The sequence below is a fragment of the Meriones unguiculatus genome, chromosome 7 (assembly GCF_030254825.1).
Source record: "Meriones unguiculatus strain TT.TT164.6M chromosome 7, Bangor_MerUng_6.1, whole genome shotgun sequence".
Taxonomy (NCBI): domain Eukaryota; kingdom Metazoa; phylum Chordata; class Mammalia; order Rodentia; family Muridae; genus Meriones; species Meriones unguiculatus.
This window is the reverse complement of record NC_083355.1, coordinates 5,174,761-5,188,179: the sequence shown is the minus strand read 5'-3', so window position 1 is coordinate 5,188,179 and position 13,419 is coordinate 5,174,761. Positions and strand designations below refer to the sequence as shown.

Sequence of the window (13,419 nt, the reverse complement as noted above, 5' to 3'; positions counted from 1 at the left end):
TTGCCCTAGGGCTCTGACTGTGGTTGTTGGGACCACCCGCTTTTGCCTGTCGTGGGGGCTAGCCTGCTGCCTAGAATGTCTGTATTGACCCCCTAACCCAGGACAGAGTTCCACCTCTTTGCTAGACCGGCCTGGGCACTCTCTTCTGGGCTCCAGGCCTGTATGGCAGTGCTGTGTGTGGTCTGCTCACTCTGCTGTGTGAGAAAAGCAGCTGGGGTGAGGGCGCTGGGCAGCCACAGGTCTCTGCTGGGGTGCTGCTCTATAACATGAAGCCCCAGGCAGTTACATATTTTTTAAGGTGTGTGGGATAGTTGAAACGCTTTCTCTTCTTGTATGGCCCAGCCTGGCCTCAAACTCACAGCTCGCTTGTCTTCCTGCCTCAGCTTCCCGAGTGCTGGGGCTACAGACATAAAATTCATTCCTAAAACCCAGTTGGGAAAGGAATTCGTGGAGTTTCTCTGGACCAGACCACGGGGGAAGGTTGGCCGAGCAGTGGCTCTATTCCCAAAACCCTCTTGTGTTTTTTCCCAAATTTGGAGGCTCGTGGAATTCTCTGCAAACACAGTCTCAGAAGCCCAAGGATTTGTCATCTCTTTGGCTAGAGACCTCACCACTTGGCCCCCGGACACCCCCAGGAGCCCAGAGGGCATTTCTGAGTTCTCGTTTATATTTGGTCTGGACAGAACCGGGAGGCTCCGTTCAGTCGGGAACCAGCAGATGTTGTAGAAATTTCAAGTTGTCATTTTTTTTTTAAGTGCCACTAAATCCCAAGAATTTAAGAAAGAGACAAACTGGCCTTGCTTTCTCTGAGCATAAACACGGAGCACCCCCACTGTTCCTACCCCCTGGCTTCCTGGGGGGACATCTGGGGCACAGAAGTAGCCAGGGAGTTCTGGTCTACCTTTCGCTTTGTGTCTTTCATTCTTCATTCCCTTCCTCCTCTTCTTCATAAAAGGGAGAGAAATGGGGGTGGGGTGGAAGAGACTGTTACAGATTTATTTTTACCTTTTGTGTATGGGTGCTTGCTTGCCTGCTTGAATGTGCACCAGTGTGCATGCCTGATGCCTGGGGAGGTTGAAAGAGGGCATCAGATCTCCTGGAATTGGAGTTACAGACAGTTGGGAGCCACCGTGTGTGTGCTGGGAACCGATCCTGGGCCCTCTGCAAGAGCAGCCAGTGCCATTACAGCTGAGCCATCTCTCCAGCCCCAACTGTTCTTCTCTCTGTCACTGTTCCCAGAAATAACTAGGCTCCTCCCCTACCCCCTTCCCCCCTCCCCGCAGTCTTTCCTGGCATCTTTGGCCTACAATCCAGGAACTAAAGGGCCGTGGTCCTAAGTGCACAGCCGTGTCCCTGTCCCCTGAGAGCGTCTCGTGTCTCCAAGGCTAAGTCTTAAGGTTTCAGTGAGATCTCGTAGAGACTTGAGCATTGACCATCTGCTCCTTTGACTGCAAATGGTGCTGGGGGTGCTTGAATTGCCCCACATTTGTTCCTGATTGAGGGTCTCTGGGGACTCAGGCTGAGTTTGAATAAGGAGGAGGATTGAGAACAGCTGTCCTCTGCAGTCTGGGTGGAACCTGGCTTTTTTCCCTGTCCCCTTTCACAAAGGTCTCACCTTCAGGAAGCTGGGACTCTAGCACCCTGTGCAACCAACGTCACACTTTTAAACAGGCTCCTGGTTTCCCATTCCCAACATATTCCCACTCTGCTGGGTAGGAAGAGCTCACAGGCCCTTGCAGACAGGCTGGGACAAGGCCTGGGCAACTCCTTATGGGAGACTGCAGCTGAGGGAGCCTTTGGGAATGAGGGGAGTAGCCACTTTGGGTCCCAGGTAGACCCCATCTATGCCTCTAGGATGTTGACAGAGATCCTGCCTCATCTTTTTTGGGGGAATGGGGTGGGGTGGGGCAGAGAGTGGTCAGTTCCAGCTGTAGAAAATGTGGCCCCAGACTGTAGCAGCCAGCATTCTGGTGGATTCCACGCTCTTGGGCTCAGGAAGCAGCCTCCGATAGAGGACTCTGCCCTGCTTTCCATGTGGGTGGGCCAGGCCCCTGCCCCATGTCCCCTAGAGACAGATAGTATCTGCAGTATAAGCGGACAAGGTTTCCTGGCTCCACTGTCCCCTGCCTGCTGTCCCCTAGCATGGGTCAGGCATTGGACTGCTCTGAAGATTAATTAATTGCGTTGTGGGATTTTTCCTTTAGTGCAAAATGGAACTCCCAAGTTCTCTGCTGTCTCTGCAGACTCGTGTATGCAGAAGTGCCCGGGTGCCCCCACCTGGCATGCTCATAGGTGGGCCTCTTGTGCAGGCCAACTTGGCAGCTCCACCGACATCAAGGGCTCTCCCAGCCGAGCCCTGCTTTGCTCACCTCTGAGATCCAAGCTCTGTGCCTTTGCTCCCAGCCAGGAGGCCCACTGAGCTGAAGAGGAACTTGGGTTGGGGGAGGCCATATGTATGGATCCCCAGTCCCAGGGGAAGCAGCTGAAAGTGTGCACTGGTGGGTGAGTTGGTGGATGAGTTTCAAGTCTTGTCCTCCCTCTGAAACCCCAGGAAGGCTGCCATCACGCTCTCTCTCCCTCCCTCCCTCTCTAAACTACAAAAGAAACCCTTAGCTACCAGGCCCCCTTGGGGGTGGAGTGGAGAAGGGGGTCTTTCAGTCTCATGCCACAGGCCTGGCACAGCCTGTGGAAGGTGGAGGCCAGGCCCTGGCTTAGAGAAACTGGGCTTTGGGGCAGCTGGGTTTGACAGACAGTATAGAAACATTTCTCTGTCCCGAGGAACATTCATTGGACATCAGGTCAGGCCTCGGCAGCCCTCTCTTTTACCTCTCTGCTGATATTTAAATGAGGCAGCCAGCCTCCTGCAAACAGCTGCACTGGAGCCGGCTGTCAGGAGTGGGGCTGGCTGGGGGGACAGGGCAGGATCTGTGTGTCGTGTGCCCCCACCCCCTTGTGCGGCCTTTGTCTCTGACCTGTCCCGGCCCTCCCAGCTGTTTCCCGCAGCTCACAGGCACATCCTCCCATCCAGCTTAGCTTACCCTTGTTGTCATGGCCGTTTCCTTTAACTGTACCTGGCCTTCTGTCTGCTGTGGCAGCAAGGTGAACTCTGGGCTGGCACTTTCTGGGGAGACCCACTCCCCCGTCCCTGCCAGGCACCGATGCTGTGGTGTGAGTCTGTCTTTCTCATCCACTTGGTTCTTGGGGATGCTGGAAATCTCAGTCCATTTGGCAGTAGTGAGTGGGGTTAGGGAGCTGGGGTACCGAGCCTACAGTCTGCTGGGGCAGCCTCTGCTTCAGTGCGGACTTTCATCTATGAGATGGGAATTTGCTTTCACCTATCAGGCTGTGGAGCAGAGGGGGTGGGGCCATTAGGACCCTTTATTCAGAGGCCTCAGTGGACAGGACAGAGCCCCCTCCGAAGCAATGGGCAAGTGATGGTCATCCTTCTCTGTGGGCCTCAGCTGCCCATCTACTAAGAGAGTGACCACATCTTCCTGGCTCTACATTAGGCCTAAAGGGACCACAATTCCTACTTTTCCCTGCTTGGTGTTTCTTATTACAGGACAGAAAAATGAAGATCTGGAAATAAAAAACGGGGCTTTTTTTCTCCTTTAGTACAAAAAGTATTGTGAGCCTCTCTTCTCATTTGTACAAACTTAAACCTGTGTGGGAGTCATGTGGGGGCAAGAGTAACTCCCCCGGGTGTCTGTGTGTGAGTGTGTGTATGCGCGCACCTAACTGACTTGAGAGATTCTGGGCTGCTGGGCCTCTCCTCACAGGCAACAGTACGGAGAGGACAATGCTGAGTAAGCTGGGCCCTTGCTCCGGGCATGGTGACTGCCAGCTGGAGGGAGGTAACAGTGGCTTGGAGGATGGGTGTGTGTGTGTTGTGTTGTGACGTGTTTCCTGCAGAAGGGATATGAAGCCAATTCCTTTTCCCCCATTTAGGCCCTGGCTGTGGGCCTGGGGCAGTTCTGCAGACCTCGTGAGTCACATGTTCCCTTTGTCCCTGGCAATGTGCAGTAGGTAGCTTAGTTCTGGGTGTCCTTCAGTTTGCAATTGCCTGAGGAGTTTTGGGAGCAGTGGCAGCTGAAGCTGGACATTGTCCTTGGGTGACTGCTGGGAAGTAGGGGGTAGGGCAGGCTGCTGAGCTGGCAGCTCTGGGGTACTCACAGGCGGGGCTATTTCCAGAAGAGTGTGGCCCACTGGGCTTGCATCCTGTAGGATTTCAGGAGGTAGGTGATGAGGCTTATGAACCTAAAGAAGGTAGGGGTCTCCAAATGCTGCCCCTCAGAAACTCCCTTAGGTGTCCAGGTCCTCTGTGCCCTGCCTGGGGAACTGACAGTCCATGTTTTATGTTCTGGAGGTTTATTCTGATGAACAGGTGGAGCTGCCAAATGGCCTGCGTGGAGCCAGAAGATTAGAACTATAGAGAGTTCAAGGAATGGGACCCTGGAATGTGGGCAGCCTTGACCACCCTGCTACCTGGAGAAGCACAAGGCTGTGTCACCATGGGAGTGAGCTTTGGATATGCATGCCCTCTCAGCAGCACAGAGAGATGTTTGTCAAGATTTGACAGGGGTTGTTTGTCTTGTGGCGTTATAGATTTCTTTCTTTTATGTGCACATTTTCTGCCTCGGGCTTAGATTGTGTTTATAGTTAGGAAAAAAAGGTCATAGCTATTATTTTTAAAGTTAATTTTCAAAAAGAAAAATAACTTTATTCAGACAGGCTTCTCTTTCCATTTGGAGGTCAAGGGAGCAGAGGTCTGGGAGGAGCGCCAGGTGCCAGAGGCAGGCCTGATCCTTCCAGTTCAGGGGTCAGGTGCAGTGTGGACTCTTTCACCTTTGCCCTGCCGTGAGGGCTGCTGGGAGATACCTCTGCAGGTGCAGTTTGTACCACAAGGAATGTGGTCAGAGTTGAGTCTTCCATCTTGATCTGGGAGGCTGTGCAGGGTTGGCCCTCTGTTTCCATCCCTGCTGGGCCTGTGCCTGGTGTCTTAAAGAGTTGCTGGACCAGGTTTGTTCCGGAGCAGGAAATCACCTGGACTGGTTGTAGATCTTTGTGTTCTGCTGTGTTCCTTCCTTTTTAGGAACTAGGCCATGTACCTGGACCAGGGTAAGATTTAGATGGTTTTGGTCATTTCTTTATTTCATACACAACTCTGTCTCTCTGTCTCTCTCTCTCTCACACACACACACACACGCATACCAGCATTGGGCAGTCCACAGAGCTCCTTGGTGACAGAGGACAATTTGGCTGAATCTTCCTTTTATTTTATTTTTTTTAAGCTGAGAAAAGAATGGCCCAGATGACAACAGGCTGGCTTCCTTCCTGTCTCCACATCTCCCCAACACCCCCTTCAGTGGGGCTTCAGGCTGGTGGGCCTGGTTCCTGCCAAGGCAGAGACTCCAAGAACAAGGCTTCTTCCTGCCTCACATCCCCAGGTCCCCAGGTCCCCAGCTGTCCAGTGCCTGAAGACAGGTCAGAGGTCAGGGGCTGAATTGCTGGGCTCTGGGCTGTGGACCGGAGGCCCTGGATCAACCAGATTGCTCTCTGGCACCTAGGGTTTGTATTGACTGTAAACAGCTCTTCAGTGTTTCTGTTACTGCTGTAAACAGACTGAGGGCCATCCACCCATGTGTGTGTGGCCTGGGAGACATGGGGCAGGCAGGTGAGGGGAGGAGTTTGCTGCCTGCAGAAAGAGGGGAGCCACTGTTTAGGGAGACCAGGAAGGTGAGTCCCTGTCCCACCAGTATTAGGGGCACAGCGCCCGCCTGTGAGGGGGAGGTCTTGTCTTCTCCTGAAGCCTTTGGTGTTGGATGGTGGAACACCCAGACAAAGGAGGACAGGGCTGGGACTGAGTGGGTGTTGAGGGAGAACAGATGAACAGAGCAAATGTGTGAGACACAGATTGGGACAATGCGATCGTGATGGGTCCCAGGAGGCCTGGGAGAAGCTCAGCAGCAGGCGATGCAGGCGCGTGGGTCTGCTGGGCCTGAAGCAGCACTGGCGGCCCTCAGTGCAACGCCAAGGATCTGTGGGGCAGGGTCCTTCTGTGCTCTGCCCCTTTAAAGTCATGGTGGCTCTCGGAGGGCCTGGTCACCCTTGGTGTGTAGGTGTGTCTCTGCCTTTGCTTCAGCCTCATGGGATCTTTTTTTTGTGTTTCTGACTTCTTGTTTTTAAATTTTTTAAAACTTACTTTCTCTCCCTCCCTCCCTCCTGATATATGCATACATGTGTGTGCATGAACATGTCTCTGTCATGGCATGCATGTCGAGGTCAGAGGACAACCTGTGGAAGCTGGTTCTCTCTCTACCATGTAGGTCCTGGGTCATCAAGCTTGAAACCAAACCACTGAGCTATCTCAGCATCCCCTGGCTTCCTGTTTTCTGGCTTCCTGTTTTAAACCCAGGATGACATCACCTTGAGACCCCTAAAGGCATTTGGAAAGTCCTTCATTAGTACCCAGTGTTAAGGCTCTGATGTCTCATTTGGGGATAGGTTGTGCCTTCATCGTAGCTGATTATGGTGGGGGCGGGGCAGGTAGTTCTAGGCTTAGCCGGAGCAGTGGGGCCTGATGTTTCTGGTTGTGTGCCCTGAGCGACTGCTGGCCTCTTGTCCGTCTGATGATCATGACATAGCCCCTGCCTCATGGCTGTTTGACAGGCTGTGCTTGGGAGAAACAAAGGGACCAAGGCTGTGTCCCCTATATCCATATCCTGTATCCCTGACTCTGATGTGGTCCAGGTCCCGAAGTGGGTAGACAGGGTAGTGGGTGAGCTGTGGCAGAGCTGAGAGCCAGACATTTTGTGATACCTGCCGTGTGGAGGGATGCTCTCCAGACGAACCCACCTGCCCTCTTCCCTCCCAAACCCTCTGTCCCCTCTCCCAGACCCTCCGTCCCCTCTCCCAGAACTGCTTCCCTGGATGACTCCCTGATACTAGCTCCTCCTCCCTGAGCTCTGGCTCCACCCCAGAGCTGGTGGGGATGGAGACCCTCCACTCCAGCCAGCTCTCACAAGTTTCCAGGATGTTTACGTTCCCTCGGGCTTCATGGTGTCTCAAGTGCTCTGCTGACAGAGGGGAACCCCAGGGAGCTCCAGAGGGAGGAGCGCCCCCCCCCCCCAACAAGACCCTGCTCTGACTGCTTCATGGCCGCTTCTTCTAGAATGTTCTCAGCATCCAGCTATGTCCTTTTCTTCACAGCAGACCCCTTCCTCGCTTTCAGTTTCCCATGATCCTCCTTTGCTGTGTCTTTGAGACCAAACAGAGAATAAGCCTACCCCATCCCCAGGTTCAGCGGAACCCAACCGAGCAAGGCGGACCGGTCACAGGCGGACAGTGGGTCCTCATAGCTCTGTCCCACCTCCAGGCAGCTGGGTGAACATTGGGTCTGATTGTCAAGAGCTGGCCTCTGACCCCTCCCTGGGCTCCTGGGTGCTGCTCTGACCGGAGCCTGAACTCTGCCCCCTGGGGTCACTGTGCCCTGTAATTAGGCCATAGCTCATATCTGCCTAGGCCTCAGGCCACAGCACAGAGCGTTCCATCTGGCACTCTGTCCAAAGTGGCTAGTGTGATTAATGGAGGGCTCCAGCAGGCCAAGTGGCCCCTGGTATTAAATGCTGCTTCTGCCTTTATTTTTTTCTTTCCACTTTTAAAGTGCTTTTGAGATTTTCCCATGGTGGGTGGAGTGAGCTGGTTGGGTATTTCTCTGTTCAGGCAGGTCAGGACTGGTCACTCCCTGTGTTTCTAGGTACTAGGGTAAGGATGGAGAAGGAAGGTATAGCCGCACCAGGAAACATGGCCCTGAGAACTGACCCCTGCCTGGCAGCTCTTTTCCACGCTGCAGACAGGAAACAGACCAATGTCTCCCTCAGGATCTGTGGGTCATCCTGGTCCCCAGGTAAGCACTCAGGCTCAGCATGCTGGGAAGGAAGGTAGGTCCCAGACAGGCCTGTATCAGGCAGGCTGGGCTGACCATTGTTTCAGGCAGGGTTCTTGAATTGGCCCCATCTGGAGGATCATGGGAAATGGGACTTTGTGAAGAGTCCTAGAATGTGAGAGAGCAGTGTTTGGGGCGTTAGGGACCTTCTGATGACTTAGATGGTTGGGGAGCAGAGAGGAGGAGGTAAACTGAGGTGAATGGGGTGTACTGTGCCCTGGCCTAGAGTTGGAGTCTCAGTTTTCTGTCCCCAGACTGGGCCCTGACATGGCAAAGGATGTAGGTCCATTAAAGCATAGGAAAGTTTGCCTCCACCCCTGGGCCTTCCAACCCTCAAACCCCAAGAGCAGCAGGCTATGCCTCTCTCTCTCTCCCTCTCTCTCTCTCGCTCGCTCGCTCTTATTTATCTATCTATCTATCTATTTATTTATTTATTTTAAGTCTGTGCTCTTCTTTCTGCCTTCATCAGCTGCTATTTACTTGAGAACCTTTGACCTGAGGGGACGCAGTAGTCAGATGATCCCCTCCCCTCTACACAGCCAGGAGCATCTGTACCCTCCTGCAGGGACTGGTTCACTTCTGTGTCTATCTGTATCCACTTCTGGATGTGTTGGTGACTCAGGCCCACAATCCCAGCACTTGGGAGGTAGAGGCAGGAGGAACGGATTCAAAGCCAGGTGCTGCACGCCTTCAATCCCAGCACTCAGGGAGGCAGAGGCAGATGGATCTCTGTAAGTTTGAGTCCAGCCTGGTCTACAAAGTGAGTCCAGGACAGCCAAGGATACACAGAGAAACCCTGTTTCGAAAACCAAAACCAAACCGAAACAAAAACCCAAATATGAAAAACACAATCAAGATACTTTTTCAGTGCCCACCTCTGCCTAGCTTTAGGGCCTCCTTCTCCCCTCCCCCCCGGCCCCACCCCACACCAGGAAGTTCTTCCTCACATCTGCCCCACATCTTCTCAGTTCAGGCCCGTTTCTTCAGCAGCTGACCATTCCAGGTGTTTCCAATTCCCCATAGCTGTTTAGTGAAGAAGAAAGGTAGCCGCATCCTGCAGCCTTGTTTATGGCAGGCCCAGAATGACCCTGGGGCTCCAGCAGGCGGGGCCCAAGGTGGGAGGTTGGAGGCAGGGAGGATATTGGCTCAGGTCCCCCATCAGCTCTGGGTAGAGGCTTCTTGTGTGCCTGTCTGATGGGTGTGTGGCCCTGTGAAGAGCCTTCCTGGCCCTGTGAGTCCTTTTCTCCCTCTCACCTCTGTCCCTCCGTGTGTGTGTGTGTGTGTGATACCTGCTGTTGGTAGCTGTGACCCTATAGTTTACTGCCTCAGCTGGAACCCTGGATTCTAAAGGGGAGCCCATGAGTCTGTCAGCAGTGTGTGAGCTGGACCTTCCAGATGGCACATGTGGATGGTTTGACGAGGAGGGACCCCCCCCTCCGACGAGCCAGGTAGCAAAAAGAGTCACCATCCATGACAATGTGAGGTGGGTAGGAGGCATGGTGGGCTGAGAGGGGCAGGAGGTCCATCCAGGGCCGTGTTCCTTCTCTGGACTTAGAAGCCAGAACAGACAGAATGCCAAGAAGCCCAGTGGGATGGCTCTGACAGGCTCAAGACCCCTTCTTCCTCGTCTGCTCTTTCCTTCTCCGTTTCCTTCCCCGCTTCCCTTCTCTGTGGAGAAAGAGATTTGCTGTGCAGGGCTCTCCATGGAGCCTCCCCTTGCTTCTGGGTTCTGTGGAGACCCTCCATTCTGGGGCTGCTATATCAAAGTGTCAGAGGTTTGCTGGGGCTCACCCCTGTCACACTGTGTTCTCTCAGAGCTGTGTAGGCTGGCAGTCCAGCTCAAGGTGTCTGTGGCCTTAGTACCTTCTCCAGGCCCAGAGGGAGGGATGGGCGCTCTGTCCTGGGCCTCTTCCAGCTTTGGTAGCTGCCCGAAGTGTTCGGCTTGCAGACACACCCCTCACATCCTGGTCTTCTCCTTACGTGTGTGTGTGTGTGTGTGTGTGTGTGTGTGTTATCAGTTTGATCATCACTTTCCATCTTCTTGTAATGGACTGAGGGCCCAGTCTAATCTAGGGCAGTCGTCCAGACCCTCACTTTAATTAATCCTAATTGGAGAAACTCCCCCCAGACAGGGCCCACAGTTCTAGGCTGTGGGAGGCAGTACATAAATGTGGCATTCGGGTGGGCACTGCCTATCTCATTGTGCCTGGCCCACCTGAAGCAGGTAGATGGATTTGGGGGAGCCATTATGACAGGATCTGAGTGGATTCCAGATAGATGAGCCTTTTGCTGGCTGGACGGGGCAGGCAGCTTCATCTCACACCACTGACTGACAGGTTTTTCCAAGGAGTTGGGGACCCATGGGAAGAGCCCAGGGGTATCACACTTGCTTAGCCTGGGGCCTGGGATCCTGAGTACCAAGTCTTAACCAGCCGCAGCTGCCCAGGGGCTGCCTGTGTCCTGTGTCCTGTTTGGAGGACCAGGCTTCCCCTGCCTGGCTACCAGGAGGAGCGATGTGGGTACTCATGCCCTGAGTGCTGTGCTGAGCCCCTGTGCCCACCTCCTATGTTTGTGTGTGTCTCTTCTATGTTCTCTCCTCTCAGACATCCAGCTGCAAGGGTGGCATGTTTCTAACCTATTTCCACGATCGTGGCCGAGTGTGGTGGTGGGATAGTCAGGGACCTGGAGTGCCCAGAGTGACCTTGGCAGAGAGTCATCATAAAGTAGTATATGGAGGCAGGCTCGGGGGTACATACACTTGAGAGTCTGAGGCAGGAGGATCACTGAGAGTTTGAGATCAGATAGGGGCTAGATACAGTGTGAGCCTTGTCTCAGAGAACCAAGAGAGAGGAGGTGAAGGAGGAGGAAGAGTAAGAGGGAGGGAGACGGGGAAGAGGAGACGGCACAGGGTTGACTCTTGACTCTTTGCTTCAACAAAATGGCCTTCTCTAGCTTTGTCCTTGGAGCCCCGAGCCCCCTGGCAGAATCACGGGGCACTGGCTGTACTTCTTCCCTGGGGTGGGTGGATGGAAGTGTCCAGCCTTTTTCTCCTCCGGAGTTCATGCTGGGTTTCCAGAGGCAGGCAGAGGGGATCACAGAACAGGACTCTGGGTAATGACCTCAGTGTCGTGATCCCAGGCCTCCATCTGTCGGCCACATGTACAGATAAACCCAGGGTAGCTGGAGCCCTTGGCTGCCATGCTGGATCCCTGGGCAGAGGTGGTTTTTCTCCATGCTCTGTGTGCTGGGCACAGCAGGGCTTGGCTTTGAGGAAGGTGCAGCGGGAGGGCAAAAGGAGGCTGTCCTGAGGCCGCAGCTCCTGAGGCGTCAGCGCCTGCTTTCTCACTTTCCTTCCTAGACCCCGGTGGGTCTGAAGTTTGTGTAAGGAGGAAGGGCTTCCTCTCTTCCTTTGGACTTGGCCTGGCTTTGTTGTTAAACAACCACATGGTTGTTGGTAGGGGTTCAAGGCTGGGAGCAGTGGCTGTTTACAGACTTCCGGTACAGGCTCTACTCACTGGGGCTATTTTTAAGTTCTTCCTTTGGGGCTGTTCTGCTTCCTGAAGGTACATCCCTCCCCTTGTCACCCATCTGTATCCTCCTTCTTGTCCCAAGCCTGTCCCCCACCTATCCCCACCTACCTAGCATGACTCCACCCCACGCCAACAGCCTAGGCCCCCAAAGGTAGCTGTGGACCCAAATGGGAGATGTGACGGGGCATGGAGGACAAGGCCATGAAAGAGAATAGAATCCAGCATGCCCTGAGGAGCGCTGAGGAGACATCCACAGAGCTGTCCTGCCTAGGAGTGCTGAGAAAGAGAATGCTGATATTCGAGGTTTGGGGAAGACCAGAATGCAGCCTCCTTCAGGCCCCAGGCAGAGGCAGAGGCAGAATCAGGCTGTCTGGGCTGAGGTGAATCCTGCAGGGTACCTGAGCAGCAGGTGGGGGAAAGGGGGACAACAGGAGAGGTGGGCCACTTGTGGGGACACCACTGCCACTGTCACCGGTCACTTGTGGAGTCCACGACACCATCGTTGCCACAGTTAGGTGAGGTGTTCCAGGATACAGGTGCTCACTGTGGCCCCACCAGCACTCTGAGTCTGCAGCTATCTGCCTTGAATGCGGCTCCCAGGCAGGCAGCATGCCACAAGGTCAGCGAGGGAAGGCCTGGGGCCCTTGCTCTGTGTTTTCAGGCTCTGTGCAGGGTGGGAGTTGCTGCCTCCAGTCTGGGCTTGAGTAGGAGGGTAAGGCCTCCCAGCCAGCCCCAGCTCTGCCAAGGCCAAGACCTTGCCCGTTGCCCCGCCCCACGCTTTCTTAGAGTAAGGATCTGGGCCTGAGGCCCAGTTCTCAAAGGAGCCTGAGAGCGGGGGACAGGACAGTCACAGCCAGGGGAGCCTTCTGGTTTGGCGCCCACCATCTCCTGTGGATACAGGTGCGTCCTTACCTGTGGGTAGACTGCTTCACTGCGAGGCGCCACCTGTCCTGTGCCCTGGGTCGTGGACTCGGCCTTCCAGGTGGCTGCTGTGTGTTGCGGTTCCTGGGGAGAAAAGGTTTTGTTTGACCTGAGTGTCTTAGAGCCTGAGCTGTGGTCCTGTGCTGTTCCCTCCCACGGGGCTGTGCATGGCTGCAGACTCTCAATTCCTGGCAGGACAGCCGTCTCAGGCTATGGAGGGCTTTGCCCCTCTCCCTGCCCTCCTCCCCCGACCCCAGAGCAGGCCCAAAGCCATCCCTGCACCCGGAAGTGTTCGATCTGGTTTCAGGAGCCTGGAGAGGTTCAGAGGTTCCTGTAGCCTTCGGTCAGAGCCAGGGGCCTTAACAATGGTCCCTTGTGCTCGCCACATTCCTCCTTAAACAGGCCCAGACCCGGGCTGCTCAGCGTAGGCCCCCCACAGGTTCTGGGGAAGGGAGTGTTTACAGCTGGACGGAGGCCGCTGGCCTCTTTCTATGTGTAGCAGCTGAGGCCAGGTGCGTGAGGGGCAGCGGGTGGGAAAGAGGTGAGCTGGGAGGTGTGTGTTCTCTAGCATGGCAGCTTGGAACCCTGTGCAGAGTCGTCTGCAGCCACCCGAGTTTTTCCTATCAAGGTACGTCTGTGGTGTGGTAGGTGTGTGGTGAATGTGGCCACCTGTGTGAACACATGTGGAGGCCTGAGTTCCTCTCAGTTGTTTCTCCACCTTCTTTCTTTTTTGAGACCGAACCTGGAGTTTGCCATTTCAGCTAGATGGGCTGGCTGGTGGCCCCATCCTCGTAGGGTTATTAGGGATGCAGGCCACCACACCTGGTTTTCACATGGTTCTGGGGATCCGAACCCAGGTCCTCATGCTTACAAAGCTGGGGCTGCTTGGGAGAACTCAGCTTCCTCCTCATCCTGAGCTTGAGGCAGTGACTCTCACCCTCAGTCTGGGGTCCTGGAAGTCTCAGTGACCTGTATTTACCGCTGGTGTCAGGCTGGGGCGGGAGTTGGTTAGGACACCCACTG

The 13,419-nt window shown here is 54.7% G+C and overlaps 1 protein-coding gene across 4 annotated transcripts in view; it reads left to right on the top strand.

Annotated features, from left to right (window-relative positions):
* Septin9 (septin 9) overlaps positions 1-13,419 on the top strand; it is a 151,367-nt gene that overhangs the window by 69,913 nt on the left and 68,035 nt on the right. Inside the window, exon 1 of one of the 4 annotated variants that reach the window (XM_021640408.2) lies at positions 5,088-5,118. The exons of the other annotated variants lie outside the window; for them this stretch is intronic. Coding sequence (XP_021496083.1) covers positions 5,103-5,118 — 16 coding nt within the window. The 5' untranslated portion in view covers positions 5,088-5,102. Of the gene's footprint in view, positions 1-5,087; positions 5,119-13,419 lie in introns of those variants that run through there. 4 annotated transcript variants of the gene reach the window in all.